The 20,221-nt window shown below is 40.8% G+C and overlaps 1 protein-coding gene and 1 long non-coding RNA gene across 3 annotated transcripts in view; one reads left to right on the top strand and one right to left on the bottom strand.

Annotated features, from left to right (window-relative positions):
- The window catches only part of SLC35F1 (solute carrier family 35 member F1), a 415,217-nt gene that overhangs the window by 44,442 nt on the left and 350,554 nt on the right, over window positions 1-20,221 (bottom strand). The window contains exon 4 of the mRNA XM_060616508.3: window positions 5,563-5,722. Within this exon, the coding sequence (XP_060472491.1) occupies window positions 5,563-5,722 (160 nt within the window). The remainder of the gene's footprint in view (window positions 1-5,562; window positions 5,723-20,221) is intronic.
- The window catches only part of LOC132667569 (uncharacterized), a 54,527-nt gene that overhangs the window by 31,815 nt on the left and 2,491 nt on the right, over window positions 1-20,221 (top strand). The window contains exons 2-3 of one of the 2 annotated variants that reach the window (XR_013555741.1): window positions 2,723-3,196; window positions 10,930-11,408. This is a non-coding gene — a long non-coding RNA (uncharacterized LOC132667569). Of the gene's footprint in view, window positions 1-2,722; window positions 3,197-10,929; window positions 11,409-20,221 lie in introns of those variants that run through there. The other variant, XR_009605234.3, reaches the window with a different exon arrangement.

Here is a 20,221-nt window from a genome sequence, read left to right as displayed (position 1 = left end):
TAAAGTAGGCTAGAGAAAATAAAATGTTAAATGTACTGCATTTATTGAAAAAAATCCTTGTATAAGCAGACCCGTGTATTTCAAAAGTCTGCTGTCCAAGGGGCAACTGTACTTTAAAGGTGTCACTCTTTCGAAAGCTATTTCCCACTCCTGGTAAGGATTGGAAGGAGAGGAGGAGAGACCCTGAAAGGCAGGAGACCTTGCTGGCATCACCCTCCAGGGAATGGGCTGAGAATCTGGATCTGTGAGGGTGGGGTGCCCTCCCTGATTCATGGAGAACAGATGAGCCAAGAGCGCAAAGAGGTGTCAATGAACAACCAAAGCTCCAGAGAGGTTCTTGGGTGCATCTCACGGGGGCATTAAGGTTGCTTTGACAGAGAAGGTCATCTTCAGCAACCTGATTCATCTTTTTCATGTGTCGAGTAGAAAATAATGACAGAGCTTTTAATTTTAAGTAGTTCATTTGAGGAATAACCCATAAAATAAAAAAGTATCCATTACTAAAATTGTAAGGTTATAATGAATATAATTCAGTCACTTTTTACTCAGGAGCCATTTCAGAATCTTGTGATGACATGGGGGTCATTATTATGAATATCAATTATTGTTGTATTAGTGAAGTAAAGAAGTGCTGCTTAAACAGAATTTTCGGTTAATGAAATTATATGAATGGATTCAGGAAAGCTAAGTTATAATGAAATATTTTAATAGAAATTAGCAGAACATCAGTCTATCTTTTATAAGTCCTAAAAAGAGGCCATGCTGCATTACTGAATAGTCTCACTAATCTTTTTTAAACTCTACATTTGTACAGTTTTGGCCTATTCTGTTACCTGGCCTTTGACCATATGAAATCTATTCCCCAGTACTTTGAATTTTCACCAGGGCATGATGATTACTGTTAAGAATAATACAGTTTTATGTAAGTGCAAGTTCAGAAGTGCTTTCTAAATTATCAGTGATAAAAATTTAAATGTTATTTATTAAAATTTCATTTGTAAGTGTATTTATCAGTTTTCAAACCTTTGAAAATGGATGCATATACATATAGCATGTATGATAATTTGGCTGGTTAAATATAACTCAATTAACCAGGGCACGATTTTATTCAACTATATTATATAATGAAGTGTTTGATGTAAGTATAAGAAAGTTCTAGGACTAATAGTATATATCTACAATTTGTATCTCGTTCCCTGGAGATTACAACATATTACTCCATGTTTTATGCATTTTCAGTGCAATAGATACCTGATGCAGTGGAATCAATTTTTGTACAATGTTCATGGGGAAATAATACCCAGAAAATCTGTCATTTATGTATGTATGAAACCATGCTCAGTGATAATGTTTTGTACTGGACAAGCTATAGAATCTTTCAGCACATCAGTTTCCTTATTTCAGAATGAGGTTAGTTTGAGATTACAGCAAAGTAATGTACATAAAATAATTTAAAGAAAATGAATTGCTTCGTATATCATTGGGCACTGACTAACAGTTCACTAAATGGTGACTGAAAAGAATCAGTCATTCTCTTTGAAAAGCACCTGTCTCTATGGATTGGCCATTTCTCATTTTGGATCGCTTCTTGATTCTAATCAACACAGTCATAATTGCTTTGCAAGAATTGGTTTTCCTTATTAGATTTTTGTTTAAGCGTTGTTTGGGGGGACATTCGCGTCTGTGTGGCAGTGGAAGAGGAATAGGGAAGATGACTTAAGACTACTACTTACCATTATTTCAAGAAATAAATGGTGAATTACATTATTCTGGAGTGTTGAAAGACTATTAATGTGATTTATGAAAATGAACCCATCCCACTGAATATTTTTGAGTTGTAAATGTGATCAACTGCCTTGTTTTCCTGGGACTCTCTTGGTTTTCACACCAAATTCCTTCATCTCAGGAAACCCTTTCATTCTGGGGAATCTGGGACCGTCATTTATCGCAATTAACTATAATAGAACAGCTATATATTTCTTATAAGGGTCACAAGGATAGAAAAATAAGTATTAAGTGGTGTAGCAGAAAGGATACTGGCTAGAATTCACATCTAGGCCGCACCATTTACTATTGGTGTGCACACGCTTCTGATCTCCCTTAGCCTTGATTTCTTCAGCTGCAAAAGGAAGAATAAGAAAGCTTTCTTTGCACAGTTAGGAGGATTAAATGAGATAATGCATGGGAAAGTGGCTGGCACCAAAAAAATTGTCACTGTCTCTTGATTGTGTTTAATTAGCGAGCTCCTTGAAAATATTTTCTCGGGGCGCCTGGGTGGCTCAGTCGGTTAAGCGGCCGACTTCAGCTCAGGTCATGATCTCGCGGTCCATAAGTTTGAACCCGGCGTCAAGCTCTGTGCTGACAGCTCAGAGCCTGGAGCCTGTTTCAGATTCTGTATCTCCCTCTCTCTGGCCCTCCCCCATTCATGCTCTGTCTCTCTGTGTCAAAAATAAATAAACGTTAAAAAAAAAAATTAAAAAAAAAAGAAAATATTTTCCCTTCCTTGAAATCACTCTAAAATTCGGGCTAATAATAAGAAAACAAAATGTTGTTATATGTATCTAACATCTTTAATAAATGAACTAAAAGATGCAATAAATGTATTATGGTAGAAACATGATATTTTGAAGAGCAAGACATATATTTTGTAAAAGGGAGCTACTTTAATTGGGTTTTATCTTAATCTTAAGACTTTCTAACCTTCCCTTCCCACTTTGCGCAGCACACTGCCGGCCGCAAGGCTGAGCCTCCAATGCCACGGACTGGGGACACCTTCTCTCCACTTCCGTCTGCCGTGGGCAAACTTGCCGGCAAAGCTTCCTGAGAAGCACGGTTCCTGGCACATCATTGTGCACCCTGACGGTTACAGTTCACATCTGGAGAGCCTGCTGCCATCTGAGAAGATTCCTTTAGCAAGGCTTAAATCAAAATGAGGGATTCCTGGGTAGCTGATGAAGAAACAGTCTAACAAGGGGATTCGAACAATTATTTTAATTATAATGAAGTGAAGTCAAGGTAACTTTGAAGAGGTCATTATCATTGTGCTTGAGGAAAGAATTTTCAAAATCCCAAGCTACGGTGAACCACGGCTTCGGCAATACAAAAAGGATTGAGACAGACATTCTCTTTTCCTATGAAAAGCTCTCGATAGAGTGATGGCAATTTATATTGCGTTGAAGGCCCGACTGAAGTTCTGGTGAGTGACTCAAGTATTTTGGTAAAGTTTTGTCCCTGGCTAAGTAATAACATTGAATCAATTCTACCACAAAGGTGAAAACAAATGGGATACTTTGCATAATGATGCACACCAATTTTAAGATTATATTGTCCTTCAAACTAGTGTGTCTTTCTCTTCTTTCAAAATATTCTATATGGTGGCTTACATTGCTGCCTAATTTATTTTGTAAAATAAACCCTTGGATCCTATATTTGGGCTGCCCTTAGAACATCATATCATCTACTTGGGCACCATTACTTCAGCAGAGAAGGTACTCCGAGATGATAAATCTTAATTCTGTTAACATGAGCACTTCATATGTCACAAAAAGGACAGTGCTGTAAGTCTTCTACAGATGAAACCCACTCTAGTGAGTTACTCTGCACTGTTTTAAAAATCACTACTTTTGGGGCACCTGATGGTTCAATCAGTTAAGCACCAGACTCTTGGTTTCAGTTCGAGTCATGATCTCACAGGTTTGTGAGTTCGAGCCCCACATTGGGCTCTGCACTGGCAGCATGGAGCCTACTTGGGATTCTCTCTCTCCCTCTCTCTGCCCCTCCCCTACTCATGCTGTCTCTGTCTCTTTCAAAATAAATAAATAACTTAATTTTTTTTTAAATAATAAAAAAATGCCTACTTTTGAAAGACCTTAAATGGACTTACTTTCTTTTCTTTAATACTATTACTCCTTTCCTAACACCTCATCTGGAATCAAGAGAACATTTTTTTTTCCCCCAGGAGTAGTGAATATCCTCTGGTGAAATCAATTTAATTTAGTTTAACATTCTGGGCTTAAACATCCAGATTTATTAGGGCAATTGTCTTTCTTGACTAGGAAATGCAAGGTGATGGCTGGGGGCCAATGGCTAAGGTTCAGCAAAGCAAAATTTTCATAAATAAGGGTACATGCTTCTGCTTAGTCTATGTTTACATCCTACAAGTAAAGCTGAGAAAGTGAAATTAAATTATGACTTTGGAACAACTAACCACGTTGTTTCTGACAAACATACTCTGATTGGTTCAAAGAGATTATTCGTATCAGGATCATGATGGTTATAGAGCATAAAACTGGTCCTTTCATAAAACATCTATTGATATCCCATGGAACCAGTGTTTCATAGAAGAGATTCTGGGAAAAGCTGGTATACATATTTTTAGCTTACCTGTTGAGATGGGATTGATTATGTTTGTGAGGGCCAAGGCTGTCTCTCTTTTGCTCTGTGTTGTATCTGTAGCTCCCAGAGATGTGGAAAAAGAAAGGAAGTCTGTCCCAGAGGTCAAGAGCCTGGGGTCCTAGACCCTGCTCTCTCAGCTCTGTGACCTTGGGAACTCACTTGGCTTCCCTGTACCTTGGTGTTCTTGTGTGTCATATATAAAGCTGCTGAACAAGGTCTGTTTCAGCTGTAATGTACTATAGTGCAACTTAAAAACATAAACTGTATTTATTTCAGGTACTTCCTACAATCTAGTCTTATTACAAGAAATGCCCCAATTTTGACTATCAATTAATTCCCTAGAAGACAGGGCAATTCCAAGAATTATAGAAACCTAAATACTTTCTATCCCATTCTTGATGTTAAAAATGGAGGTTATTTTTCATGTCCCCTAAAACCTTATGTAGCATAAGAATTTTCGTACATTTTAAAGAACTGCAATGCTTTAAAAAGGGTTCTCTGGAAACCATCCTGGATCAGGGATCCCCATCAGATTCATAGCAATTTGATGAGTAAATCTTGAAGCTTTACCTTTCAGGTCTATAAGCTGTGATTGATAACCACAAATCCTCCCTCACCCCAAACAAATAAACAAAAAACCATGCACAATGAGACTAAATTTAGCTCTCCCCCATAAAAATATGAAGAATTCCTAATCTAGTCTTCAAACTTCAAATATCCACTCTTAACTTATATATCAACCTCCACCCAATGGTTTGAAAGCTCAGTCTTTCTCTGACATGAGAAAGAAAGAGTTGGAGGGTGAGGTGTGGGGAAGGCTCCAGTGACCCACTGACACTATTTCTAACCAGCTGGTTTGGGCCAGCCAGCAATGGCCTGCAAAATATCCCCCATACAGGTCCTGACTCAACTTTAAATACCATCTGAATGTTTCTGAATACATGTAAAAAGGGCAGAATATCTGTATTTTGCTTCCTTCATTCACTCAAGAAACATGGATTAAGCACCTCCCATATGTCATTGTTTGAGGTGTTGAGGAACAAACATGGGTAAGACACAGGCACTGAGAAGACCAGGTTCCTAGTTTCTACCCCCCATGAACATTCTGTGTCTTGCTTTGGCCTTACTCACATAAGCATGTAACATGGTGAACACCTAGAAACTCACCTGCTCCCTGATGCCTTCCCACAAGCACATCTGCTCCTGCCATGCAGCCCATTCCCAGGATGCAGACAAAGATGCCGAGGAAATGCACAGCCTTGTACCGGATCAGCAGGAAGAACCAGGAGAGCAAAATCACCACCGGGATCACAAAACAGTCCAAGAGCTATAGGGAAGGAGGGAGGTAAACAACAAGAGGAGGTTCAGGGGGAAGCTTTCCACATAATAAAGAAAAATCACTTAGCCCTGTAGAAAGGCTATTTCCCCTGAACCTCGGTTTCTGTGTAGACCCAGAACTGCTTCGGTTAAAACAGACTCTGAAACAAGCACAAACTAGCTTTACTTAAACATCCTCCAAGCTTGGATGGAAAGGGGAGAAGGCCAATGGATAAGAAAGGTTGGTGGTGGAGAGTCGCCTGCCCTTACAGGGTCAGGGCAGCTCTGTCTCCCACCTTCCTCAGCGCCTGGACTCCACCAGAACCCCTTACTTGAGGGAGAGGACACTGAGCCATTTTAGATTGTTCCACTATTTTAAGAGTAAATCTGGGAATGGGAGGTAAAGGGGCAGAGGTCTTATCATGTTTTACAAATTAGTAGAATTTAGACAACGGTTGAACTTAATTTCTCCCAAAAACTATCTCCTCGCTACTTGTAAATTTGTTCTAAATACAAATATTACTCTCAAGTTTACAAAGACTTTAAAAAATACCATAGTAAAAAAAAGAGTAAAGAGAGTGAGAGAGGGAAGAGTAAAGAGAGTGAGAGAGGGAACGATAAACAGAGTGTAGAGAAAAAAAATCTTTGATTTCATTTCTTACGTATTTTGTGCTAATAATGAGATTCCATGTGACATGGAAACCTCAGGACTTGGTAGAGAGCTGGCCCCAATCTTGCAGCAAGTTAATGTGGTGCAATGAGAAGACCCTTGTGCCCGGAGTCAGGAGATTTCAGTTTGAGTCCCAGATCCTTACTTACAGTAGTGTGACCGTAGGCAAATCACAAGCTCAGGATGCCTCAGTGTCCTGCCAGTATAATGAAGATAATAATCCACTGACTTCCCCCAAAGATCCCTGTGAAGCTCTGACAGAATACACGAGAAAACATTTTGTTGAGCTACAAGGGCGTCAATGCTGGTCTATCACCATGCTTCCCAACACATGCTCTTGGCTCCACGGAACGGGTTGTTTCTCCTACACTCTGGTAAGATACAGTGACCTTTGGCTAACCCATGTGAGGCAGGGTCTCCACTAGACAAACTGTATCTCATAGGACTTCAAACTCCATGTACTGAACGAGAAATTGGTGATTCTGGCCCACTGCCGGGTACTGCTCCTCTGCTAGAATCCTAGACAAGTAACTCTACCACCCAGCAGTCAGACACAGGGCAGTGATCCCTATACGCCTCCGCTCTAACTGCCTGCATCCTGTTGGCCACCAAGTTCTGTCAATTCCATCTTCTAAACATCTCTCAAATCCATTCATGCCACCCTCTCCCATTTTTGCCACCTGGACTAAGCTTGTATCCTTTCTTACTCAGAATAAGCGCCTCCTTCCTGCTTCAGGGTCTTCAATCATGCATTCTCCTCCATCTGGAATGTCCCACTCAATTCCCGAACTCCCGCTTCATTGCCCTTCAGGCCTGCACTTACATACTGCCTTCTCAAGAGAGCGTCTCGGGTCCCCAGGCTAGGTCAGGACCATCGAAGCTTTCCTTATATCCTGTACTTTTCCTTTATAGTGTCAATTGCAATAATACTTAATGAGCACAGAATTATTGGCACAATGTCTAACTTCCCCACGTGTCCAGAGGTCTATGAAAGCAGGACTGCATTCTCATTAGTCAGACCCTGCTGTGTTCATGAGAAGTATCCAATGATAATGACTGCACAAGTGCATACGGTATTTTTAATGATCAATAATACCCAAAACTCATGAAAGGATGAAAAATCTTTGCGTGTTTGCAAAGCATCCCTGACCATCGGCATGACTTTTTGGCTCTGTAAAGCAGCCAGCACTCAGAATCCATTCTATCCCAAAAGATTTTGCGGTCTGGCAGACCCTCAAGCTTCTCTGTGCAGCAGTTTCCTTTGCAACAAAAGCAATCAGAATTGTAAGCTGTCCCTGGGGGTGCTGTGAGATAAGGTGATGGAGGGCCACGTGGATGCGATGGCTGGGGGCTGAGTCTAGAGGTCACCGCACTCCCGGAGGAACTCTGCATCAGGGTGGCGGCTGATAGGATTGCACTACAGCTGGAGTTGCTCAATGCACAGTTAATTAGCAAGTTAATGATCCTACTTGATATGGTAAAATGCTCTGAGGCAGTTTAGTACAACTGGCCTCAAATGCCATTTAAGTATATTAGGACATTTGAGTTTGCCAGTGAAAACTGTTCACTGGGTGTAAAACAGTTGGTGTTTTGTTTTAAAAATTAGAAATGATTGAATCGACAGTTGAAATATTTAGCTATATACTCTATAATTTGGATTTCACTGTCTAGCTGGAAGCCCTTGGTTAGTGGAGCTGAAGACCTCTATTCCTGAATTACTATTTAAAAATTTTTTTTAATGTTTATTTACTTATTTTGAGTGAGAAAGATAGAGAATGAGCAGGAAAGAGGGAGAGGGAGAGGGAGACGGAGAATCCCAAGCAGTCTCTGCAATGTCAGTGCAGAGCCTGATGCAGGGCTCGAACTCACAAACCGTGAGTTCATGACCTGAGTCAAAATCAAGAATCAGGTGCTTAACCAACAGAGCCACCCAGGCTCCCCTTCATTCGTGAATTATTAAAGGCAAACCAGACCATCATTCAGTCTTTGGGGAGGACTGAGTGAGCCTTTTTGGTTCTCAATGTCATTAGAAACCCCACAGTACATAAGTCCTGGGGTATTGCCTCAACAGATTTAGTTGAAAAATCCTTATTTGTACATGTCACATGGTCCTATGCATGGAGAAGACATTTAAAAGTAAGGGGAAAAGATAATGAAAGGTACAATTTAAGCCAGGGCTTCTAGAACATTCATCTAGGGAAGTTTAGTGCCCAGCATACAGTAGGGATCAACAATGGGTGGCTGAATGAATTAATGAATGGACAGACACTTGTTATCACTGACTGTCAGAAGGGACATTAGGGATAATTCAGGCTGCTGCTAGCATTTTGGGTGGGGCAGCATATTTTGTAGGATTGTCCCTTGCTCTCTGCAGGGCATTCAGTATCACTGGGCACTGGCCACTAAAAAAATGCTCATGCACATTTACAAGTGTCCCTCAGTTTAGAATCATCTTGACCCCTTCACCCCTTTTATTTAAAAGCTGAAGACTCAGAGGTTTCAAGAGATGAAGTGATGTGCTCAAGGTCGACCACTCAAACTATTGGTACCAGTGAGAGTTCTGTCTTTTTTTTTTAAACAGTATTTAAAAACTTTTTTTTAATGTTTATTTATTTTTGAGAGAGACACACAGACAGATCATGAGCAGGGGAGAGGCAGAGAGAGAGGGAGACTCAGAATCTGAAACAGGCTCCAGGCTCTGAGGTGTCAGCACAGAGCCCGACACGGGGCTTGAACTCACAAACCGTGAGATCATGACCTGAAGCCAAAGTCAGCCACTTAACCAACTGAGCCACCCAGGTGCCCCCACAAAACAATATTTTAATAAAGGTCAATGACACAAATTGTTACAGGTAGAGGTCTTATCACTGTGTGTGTAACTACAGAAACAAATAAACATTTGGGAGCTTCTATTAGTAACCAGGCTATTACTTTGCAGTGATTTTTGGCTCCAGCCTTTCCCCTGTGGTCATATAGCATGAACCATACTGACAAAATCATTTTCCAATAGTTTTCGGGTAGCTTAACTCCTCAGCGAAGTGGTTGTTGGAGTAATAAAAGAGAGAGGCATGATAATAGATCCTCGCTGCTAGAGATGGGGACTGTTAAAAAAGACAAAAACCCTTCGATTCTGTCATGAACCTTTAGTAGATTTACTTTCTTTGCATACATTTCTATATCCAAAAAGAAATGATAAAATATCAACACCAAAAAAAAATGAACAAATGAATACTATTTCGTAATTATCTTTTCCCCCTTTTCTGTTTATTTTTTTTAAAGTTTTTATTGAAATTCCAGTTAGTTAAGGTATAGTGTAATGTTAGATTCAGGTATACAATATAGTGATTCAACACTTCCTTACAACACCTGGTGCTCATCACAACAGGTTCACTCCTTAATCCCCATCACCTATTTAACCCATCCTGCAGCCCCCTCCCCTTTGGTCATCATCAGTTTGTTCTCTATAGTTAAGTCTGCTTCCGGGTTGGCTTCTCCCTTCTCTCTCTCTCTTTTGTTTCCCCTTTGCTCATTTGTTTCATTTCTTAAATTTCACGTATGAGTGAAATCATATGGTATTTGTATTTGTCCGATTGACCTCTTTCACTTAGCACTATATTTTCTAGCTCCTTCCGTGTCATTGCAAATGGCAAGATTGCATTCTTCCTATGCTCTGAAAAGTCTCAAAAAAATTAAGAATACGTTGGAAAGAAAAGTGCTCATTACAACCTTAGATTTACCTCTTTTTTCTCCTAAAGATTTAAATTAATTCTTCCATGTCACTAGTCTTTAGGTGATATCTGCCAGAGAGGTGTCCAATACCAAATGACCTGATTTTATTGATGGTGGCACTGAGGCACACCATGCTTAATGGCCAGGGCACATTCTCTGAAGCCAAGGTGATGGTTCCAGGATTATTATGTGAACTTGGTAGCTTTTAATAACATTTAGAGTAGGTTGTATTAAGTTTATACTTACAGTTTGCAAAACACATTATTTTTACTTTATCTCTAAAACAGCACTTTAAGGGAGTTACAATTATACCTATTTTATGAGTAAGGACACTGAGCCTCCAATAATAAAGCAAGTTAGTGCCAGACTTGAAGCTAAAATACTAGTCCCTGGACTTCTAGTCTCCACAGAGTTCAAGTGCAGCTTCCAAGAGTTCTTTAATGGGGCGCCTGGGTGGCTCAGTCGGTTAAGCATCCGACTTCAGCTCAGGTCACGATCTCATGGTCCGTGAGTTCGAGCCCCGCGTCAGGCTCTGGGTTGATGGCTCGGAGCCTGGAGCCTGCTTCCGATTCTGTGTCTCCCTCTCTCTCTGCCCCTCCCCTGTTCATGCTCTGTCTCTCTCTGTCCCAAAAATAAATAAACGTTAAAAAAAATTTAAAAAAAAGTTATTTAATAATAAGAGGTCTGTATTGGTGGTGCTTTAGGATAACAGAAGTCAACATTAAATAACATTACTTTTTTTTTTTTTTTAAGTAATTTGGAGAATTGCAGCTTCATTTAACTTTTTGCTCCTCTCTCTCCCTCCCTGTCTTTTTTAGCTTCAGCCAATCTCTTACCACTGGATCTTCCTCTGCAGTCTTCAATCGCATTTAGTTATGCTCTTTCCTAAACATACACACACACACACACACACACACACACACACACACGTACATCCCAATCCCCTCATCTTACCAATACCCACTCAAGCTTTTCTCTTCCTTTCTGTGCTAACTCCATTTGCCAGCATTCCCCAGACCACCTTGATCTGGATTCAGATACACTCCATCTGGTTTTCATGTTCATTCATAAGTCCCTCCCCTCCTCCAACATGGTCACTCCTCTCTTACCGTATTTTCCTCCACCATCTATCTCACTCAGAACCTGGGATTTAGTAGATGCTGAATAATGTTCGCTGAATGAAACCTACTGAACTTTCTCTGGCCTTACTCTGTCTCTAATTCTACTGCTCCCACGATTTTCTCGCCCATCATTCCACCGATGTTATTAAATTTATTTCTTGTACAAAATATGAATTTTGCCCCTTCAACTTTACTCAATGTGTACTGATGCCTGTATCTGTGAGTATATTTGGTTGATGTGTGTCTATGTCTCTATAATGTCTTTGTGAGTATATTTAAGTGGTAGGACTCAGAGCCACTACATAACTGGACTAGTTGAGGCCAACTGGTACTTGGATGATCGTGATAATACATCTCTGACTTACACAGAAATGTACCACATAATCACCAGCATGGAATTATAAGGTTGTGATGGTTAAATGTAACTGTGTTACACGACTCTCAAGATCAATGCAAGGTGATTAAATAATGAAAATAATATAAATCCTCCCCTTGACATATCTCAGAACCATGCAAAGTCCAACAACCTCACTTGTGATATGACATCATAGTAGCCTGCCAATCATGTACCTATCCTTGGATTGCTGCATCCTCTCTCTCTCTCTCTCTCTCTCTCGTTCTCTCTCACCTTTATGCAGTTGTTACTGCTAATGAAACAACTAGACAAGATGTTTCCTACTGGCTGATGAAGAAATTCAGTTTTATTAGACCGAGTCCAGAAAAATGTGCTCAATTTTAACTTAGCTAATCTTTCTTAGGCAGATATACTGGAGGAAATGGCCATCAAGCCATGGACCCTGTCTCGGGGGTCCTTCTAGCAAGGGACAGTCCTTACCAATCCAGAAAGCAGACAGAAATGAAATACTTGGATGACAGTTTTTCCTCCTTTTCCTTTCCTATTAAGGCATAATAACCCCACCAAGTGGTAAAATCCCCTATTGGATTTTGAATTAGCTATTTCCTCTTTGGGGTGAAGGAAGAAGGAATGGAGAAAAAGGAGAGTTATCTTCCATTCTCTCAATGTTTGGAAGGGAATGGATATCCCCCTTGGCTTGGGTGGTTTCATGGGGAAAACAGGAGTCCCTCTACCTTCCTTCAATACCATGTTTAGTTTTGCTGATACATATACATGTACATATATATATACATATACATATACATATACATTCATGTAAAAGTTCATTTCTTGATTAAAGATCTACATATCATATTATCAGTCATAAAATCTTTAAATCTCTGGAAGGAGAAAAGCAGAATCTCTAAGAATAAGACATTAACAATGGTCATCTTGAATAAGATAACTGAATCATCACAACGCACCACCCAAATTCTCTGTGGTTTCCAAATTTCCTCTCTTGAGCATATACTGCTTTCAAAATATATACAACAACACATGCTATGAGAGTGTAAAAAATCTACAAGAGTCAGATCAGTCTTTTTCAAGGGAAGCAGATGGTTTGTAAAAAAATTAAAACAAAACAAAAAACCGCTACCCAACTGCTCCCATTCCAGTAGAGCATAATGAGGAGGTGATCTCATCCCTCTTTTCTAATTGTCTGCCAAAAACAGACTCCTCCGCCGGCCTTCGGCTCCTCATTAGCGCTCCCCTCCGGCTATTCACAGGGAAAAAGCTCCCTCACACGGCCCAGCTGTCAGAGGCTAAACCTGAGGCAACTAGTAGGTGATTCCAGGAAAAAGAACATTTCCCTACTTTCCCTTCCTCTGCTTCTAATTGGCAATTCTCCCGAGTTGCTAAAAGTGATATGTATTATAAATTCATCTCCGGTGAGTAAAACTGAAGCATTAACAGGGAAGGATCTTAAAAAAAGACAATCTTCAGTATCACAGACACAACAAAAGTCCTTCTCTGGCAGACAGTCCAGCTGAAGAGAGTGGAATATAATTTGGGAAATGTACATTCACATGCAATCAAGAACCACTGTAATTCAGGGGCCTGGACATGTACCCATGCTAGAGGCATTTGAAAATCCAATTGGAATATCTTTCATCAGGAACAGACTTTTCTGGTAGACACTCGCACTCCCTCTACCTCTCCAGATTTTTTTCCCTCTCAGAGTTATTCTTTCCCTGACACCTCCACCCCCACCAACCCTATACCTTAGGACTTAATGTTTTGATTTTATTGTCTTAAAATATTCATGGTGGATGGAGTCATGCTTCCATCATGTTGCCCAAGAGAGCCCGACTAATAAAATGTGTCATTGTGCTGATTGTATGACAGCCATTTTCCAGGAAATGTCCTATTTCTAGAACTTAAAAAAAAGATTTTCACCATACTTTTTCTTGCATCTTCTGGTAAGGATTTAAACGTGTGAATTTTTTGTCTTCTTATGCCAGCCCATCAGAACTTCCTAGTTGTTAAAATATATTCACTTAGCTTTTTGGGCTTCAACTCTCAAAATAAAAAAAGAATGAAAGGAAAGAAAAGACACTATCATGCATTGAAAATCTGGGGCAAGTACCTTGAAATCTAGGTGACCACTGGAAGACAGATAATTAGGAGACACATACTCTCCAGCTCGGCTGCAAAGAAATCTGCCTCAGGTGACTGAAGAGCTGTCCCAGAAGACAAATTCCTTCTGGGTGAGCATCACTGGCACTTTCATCAGGTTTAAGAACAAGCTCTGATTATCAGTAAACTGGATTTTAGAAGTAGAAAGAAGGAATTCACACTTACTGAATGTCTACCATACAACAGGCAGAATGCTAGGCTCTTGCTTCTTCCACTTTACAGATGATAAAACAGAGTATTAAAGATAACAGGTAACTTACTTTAGGTCACACAGTGGTAAGTGTCAAAGCCAGAGGTGATCCCAGGTCTGCCGCCCTTCTTGTACAAAGTAAGTGTAAGCAGTCAAGGTCCAGGTGGGGTAGAGACTATATAGGATCCAGTTATAACAACATTGGTCTAGGCTGGGTCACTCTCAACTCAATCTAGCAGGCTCGTGTGCTCTTTCTACCTGTGAGAGCACTCTGGGAGAGTGAGCAGACTGTAAGGGTATTGAAAAAATAATCGCTGGTTGCCTGCATCTTTTATGTTAAATAAAGTGCAGGTTACAAGACAAAGTGTACGAAAATTAGAATTGTACCATCAGAGCGGAAACTGCTGCTTTGCCAATCATTACAGCATAAAGCATGGTTATATTTTGCTGAAACATCTACTCATCAACATCCGCTCTGTGATATGATACCTCTTCCCAGGAAGACGATCACAGACCTATTAGAATGTTTTTTTTTTTTTCTTTACATATCCAACATTTTTGTCAAAGGAAAAAATGAGTTAGGATAGTTTGGTTTTAGCGATGGGTCTTTGATACTGTGTGACTATCTTGGGTGTTTTTGGAGAAGTGGTTGCCTTAAATCAGCCGAGTACTACTAACTCGTATTTCTTATTTATCAAATTCATTGAACATAAGAACATTAACAACAACGTTACAGAAAGCACACATTTCAAAGCACATTTTGAAGGAAATGAAAGTTTTCTGATAAAATATTAATTCTACATTAATTTTGCATTACTTTTGATTCCTCTCAGCCTTAAAACAGCAGGGAGAAACAATTTCAAAAGCTACAGGAGAACATCTTATACTTTTTGGACTCTATTTCTAGGTTTAACTCATCTATTCCAGGCTTTATTAAAAAAAAAAAGACAAAATCAGATTTTCATCACCTTCTACTCGTCACTTATTTATTGATTCAACAGATGTTTATTGAATGCCCACTGCATGTTCAGCATTGCTACAGATGCTTGAGATACCACAGTGAACAAAACATTCGACATCTCTGTCCAAGCGGACAGATGCCAAGGGACACGCATTTCTTTCTTGAGGTTCACAGCCAGTGGTACTCTAGAACTTGCCTGGCCCTGAACCTTCTGTCCTCTGTTCTTTGGAACAGGACCTCCTGCTCCTCACAGAACCTTCCTTCCAGCACCTATCCCACGTCTCTCTTGATCCTTCCTCTCTGTTGGCTATTCTCCTTTGCCATATAGTGCTTTGAAATCTGTGCTGATTTCACCCTTGAGGCCCAGTTGCTCTGTAGCTATTTATTTTTCCATCTTCACAGCCAACTTCCTGAAAGATTCATCTACAGCCACTGCCTCTGGTATCTTGGCTCCATTTATTCCTCAAGATGCAGCAATACTGACACCTCTCTTCACCACGATCACCAAAGCTACACGTCACAGCCACTTTTGACTAAACCTTCTGCAGCATTTGGCATTACTGATGATTCTCCCACTGGATTCTCTCCTCTCTTGATTTTATCTGTCCTTTTTTTTTTTTTTTTTTTTTTTTTTGTTCTCCTGCCTCTCTGGCCCTTCTGAGTTTTTTTTTTCTGGACTCATTTTGTTCTTTTTGTCCCTCAGAGTTGTCATGTCTGAGGGCTCAGCCCTTGGCACTCTCCTTTTCACATTCTATATATGCCAGTCTTTGGCTGTCACCCACCTCTTACTTCCTTCCCTGCCAAATGTCTTGCAAACAGTTGCATTCAGCCACTGCTTCCATCTCCCTCAACATCATTCAACCACTCAGTGCAATCTGGGTGCTGTTCCCTAAGCACCATCAAAATCTCTCAAAAATATACTCCCTGCTTTTGAACCCTACACAGACATTTTAGCACATACTTTGCTTAGTGCAGCATCTGACACTTCCTCCTGCTGATGGCCTTACCTGCCAAGCTCCCTGTCCATCACTTCATCTTTCTGAGACTCCTTAATGAGTTCCTGGTCTATGGGTTCCCAGATCGACTCCTGTTTCTCATATGTTGTGCTTTCAGGACTTTGCCATAGTGTGCCTTCTCATCTGTCCACACTAACCCTGAGTGATGTCTGTTTTGAAGGAGGTCTGCTATGGCTTTAAAAGTCATCTTGATGCTGATAACTTCCAAATCTACATCTCAAATCTGGACCCGTCTCTTAAGCTCCAGAGTCTGCTGATCTGCTGTGGATGTACCAAAAATACCTATAGCTCAGCATGGCTCAAACATAACTCATGTCTTTGTCTCCAAACTGTCCCTCCTCATATGTTCTTTCCTTGGCGAATGGGACCACTCGAGACTTAGTTGCTCAGGTCTCAAACCTGAACCCTGATATCTAGGGGCCACTCTTTCCCTCTTGAAACACTTCCTTGACTTGTTTCCAGGGTCTAACATACTTTTTAGTTCTCCTCTTGCCTCTCCTTAGCCTATTTTCCCTTCAGTCTCTGAGTGTTGGCATGTCCCAGGGCTCGGCTTTCAGTTTCTTTCTCTTCTCCATTTATACTCATCCCATTGGTGATGTAATCAAACCGTAACTTTCAGCACCATCTATGTGCAAATGATTCCAAATTAATAATCCCAGCTCTCACCTCTCCCCTGGACTCCAGATACACATCCCCAGCCACCTATACCAAGGTTTGCCTAGATGTCTAACAGGAAGCTCAAACCTATGTGGCCAAAGCAGAACCTTCATTTTCTGCTCCACATCTGCTCTTCTCCCATTTTCCTCATTTCACCGCATGGCACACCCCAGTGGCTCAGGCCAATAACTAAGGAATCATGCCTGACTTTTCTTTTTCTTTCAACCTTCCCCCACACAAATACTCAGGAAATCCTATTGGCTTTATCTTATAAATGTATCCGACAACCTCAAGCCACCTCCAGTTGGCGCCTGGCTTCAAGTCAACACATCTTTCAGTTAGCGGCCTCCTCACTGTCTAAACAATACCACTCTTGTCCCCATACAGTCAACTCTCCATGAGCAGCCAGAGCCACAGTGATCTAAAAATTCCAATTAGGTTGTATCAATCCCCTGCTCTATACATTTTAATGATTTTCCTTAGGACAAATCCAAGCTGCTTTTCTTGATCTCATGTAATAGCCTTATATAATATAATATATACTAGCCTTATGCTATCTAGCTCCTACCTCCTTCCTCAGTGTCATCTTTTGCTTCCAGTAACTTCATCCACTCTTTATGTGTCTTGAACATGCCATTCTCAGGGCCTTCACCCTTATGCTGTCCCTTTGCTTAGAACTCTCTTCCTCATATCTTTGCACATCTTACTCCCTCATGTTCTGATCGGAGAGAAAGAAACTCAAAACTAACTGTAACTTGGAAGGGAAACTTCATGAGGGTAAAAACATGATCTTCTTCATGCTATATGTCTAGAGCCATATAAAGATATACATAATACATGCTTGATAAACATTTGGTGAGCACATGGGTGAATAAAACATGGATTGATCTTTCCTCACTCACACATCAAATAAGTCACCAAGTTCTGCCTTCTTAGCCACCTAAATTTCTCTGGAACCTCTTTCCTTGCCTTATCCTGTCCGCCCCTTCCTTATCAGGCCATGCAAATAAACTTTCTAAACCACAAATTTTGTCATGTCATTACTACTCTAGAAACTCCCAGGAATAAGCCCAACCCCCTTTGTGACTTATAATGTGGTTTACAAGTCCCTTTGTGGTCTGTCACCAGCTGCCCCTTCATTCTCTTCTTTGACCATTCCCCCTTCAGACTGCATGCAGAAGCATTTGTAGTTCCTTCCTGTCATGGTCCTTCTCGATTCATAGTTCCTTCCCGCTGCTCCATCTGGTTGGAGTTCCTATGTCCACCTGTCTCACTACTTCTTGCCTGGCCTGCTCAGACTTACCTTTCAGAGCTCAGTTGAGACAACACTTCCTTCCGGAAGCCCTCTTTGGCTTCCTAAATCCAAATTAGGTGCCCCTTCAGGGGCTCCCATTGATCTCTGTATTATCAAATTGTACTTAATTATGCTAAAGCACAACTACCTTCCATAAGGGAAGGAATTTTTTCTCCCTTGCACTGTTTTACTTCCTGAAGCTAGATGGTGCATGACATACAGAAGGACCCCTTAAATATTTTATTAATTCACTCAAAAGTATTTATGGAGTATCTACTAGGTGCCCGGCACTATTCTAGGAAATAAGAAATCTAAATAATAATAAATTCCCTGCCTTTACGGAGCTTGGAATCTTATGTAGGAAGTGGCAATCAAGTAAAATATATAGTATGCCAATGGTGATAGAAGCTATGGAGAAAACTAAAGCAGGGGAGAGGGGAGGGAGTGCTGAATGGGGCAGGAGATTGTGATTCTAAACATGGTGGTCAGGGAAAGACTCATTGAGAAGGTAACATCTGAGCAAAGTCCAGAGGTGTTTATCTCATTCTCTGGCAGATAGTAAATGCTGAATGATGAAAAACCTCTGCTTCTTTAAACCATCTGGGGAGATTTGCTGTCACTGAGGTAACTGGTACTCCCTAAACCTGCGTATTGAGATGATTTTGGCCAAAGGAGCTGAAGGTGAGTGCTCTGTGCAGTTGCTAGTTCCTGTCCTCATTCTCTGGCCCAGATGGTGTCACAACTCCTAACTGACCATACAGCCTGCCACTTGATGACTCTGAAAAATACTCAACTGTATTCTGTCTTTCTGTTCAAGGGATCTTGAATTGGAAATGGCCCCTGACCCAGAAGATACAAGCAAGAGGGAAGACAGGGAGAAGGGCAGAAATAATTCCTGCTGTTTTCTCAGAGACTGATGTTTTTATTTTTTTTAACGTGTATTTATTTTTGAGAGAGACAGAGAGAGAGAAAGAGAGAGAGACAGAGACAGAGACAGAGCATGAGTGGGGGAGGGGCAGAGAGAGAGAGGGAGGTACATAATCCGAAGCAGGCTGCAGGTCTGAGCTGTCAGCAAAGAGCTCAATGTGGGCTCGAACTCACAAACTGTAAGATCATGACCTGAGCTGAAGTTGGAGACTTAACTGACTGAGCCATCCATGTACCCCGAGGTTGGTGTTTTTAGAATTGTCATGGTCTGAGTCTTAAAAAGTCTCAGCAGCTTTAAGACTGTACCCTTCATTCTTAAAGCACCTCATAGACTTTTACTGATTTATGATTTCTTAACAAACACATCTATTCAAATGCATTGCCAAAGTAAGCAGGCTCTGCACGTTTTTTTTCTTTTTTAAAGCGCAAGTACACTCTTCTACTTGATGTATTTATTACAGGTGAATTTTGTGCAGTGATCGAGTCAAAGTGAGCACTTCTGTAAAGGCACCCAGTCAGTCGTGATGCAGGAGTGTTTTCCTGTGCATCTATCCCTGACAAGACAGCATCAAAATGCTCCTCCAAGGAGACACTGTAGGTGGCATTGGGAACCCTGGTAACTTAGTAACCACAGAGAGGGATTAGGTCCTTGGCAGGATCTCTTCTCAAAAAATGGAAACAATGACACAGACAGGCAAAAAAGCCTGCTCTTGCTCTGTGTGTTTCTGGTTCCTTTTGGAGACAGCCTTTAAAAGGTTAGTACCTTCAAATCTGCCTGGGGGTGGGGAGGAATTCAATACTGTCTCCAATGAATTAGTTTCCTGTTGCTGCTGTAACAAATGAGCACAAACTTAGTGGCTTAAAACAATATACATTCATTACCTTACCCTTCTGGAAGTGGGAAGTCCAAAAATGAAGGTGTTAACAGAGCTGTGTGCCTTCTGGAAGCTCTAGGAGAGAATCCCTTGCCTTGCCTTTCTCAGCTTCTAAGGCTACCTGCATTCCTTGCTTTGTGGCCCCTTCCTCTATCTTCAAAGCCAGGAGTGTAGCATCTTCAGATATCTCTCTCTTTGATCTCTGCTTCCACTGTCATATCTCCTGTCACCTTTGACTCTGGCTCCTCTTTTCAAAGGACTTTGTGATTATACTGAGGTCACTCAGAAGACCTAGGATAATCTCGTCATTTCAGCTTCATTAATTTAATCACATCTGCAAGAGTCCCTTTGTCTAGTAAAGTACCGTATTACAGGGGTTAGATCTCTGACATCTTTGGAGGACCATTGTCCTGCCTATTACACCAGCTGTGTTCATGCATAATGAAAGGTGTACCTTGAAAATAATGAGGATTTTTTTTAAGGGGAAAAAAAACCCCTGCCACTTATTGAACAGGGTGTGCAGGTGTTTACATATC

The sequence above is a fragment of the Panthera onca genome, chromosome B2 (genome assembly GCF_046562875.1).
Source record: "Panthera onca isolate mPanOnc1 chromosome B2, mPanOnc1 haplotype 2, whole genome shotgun sequence".
Lineage (NCBI taxonomy): Eukaryota > Metazoa > Chordata > Mammalia > Carnivora > Felidae > Panthera > Panthera onca.
This window is presented reverse-complemented; position numbering and strand designations above follow the sequence as displayed.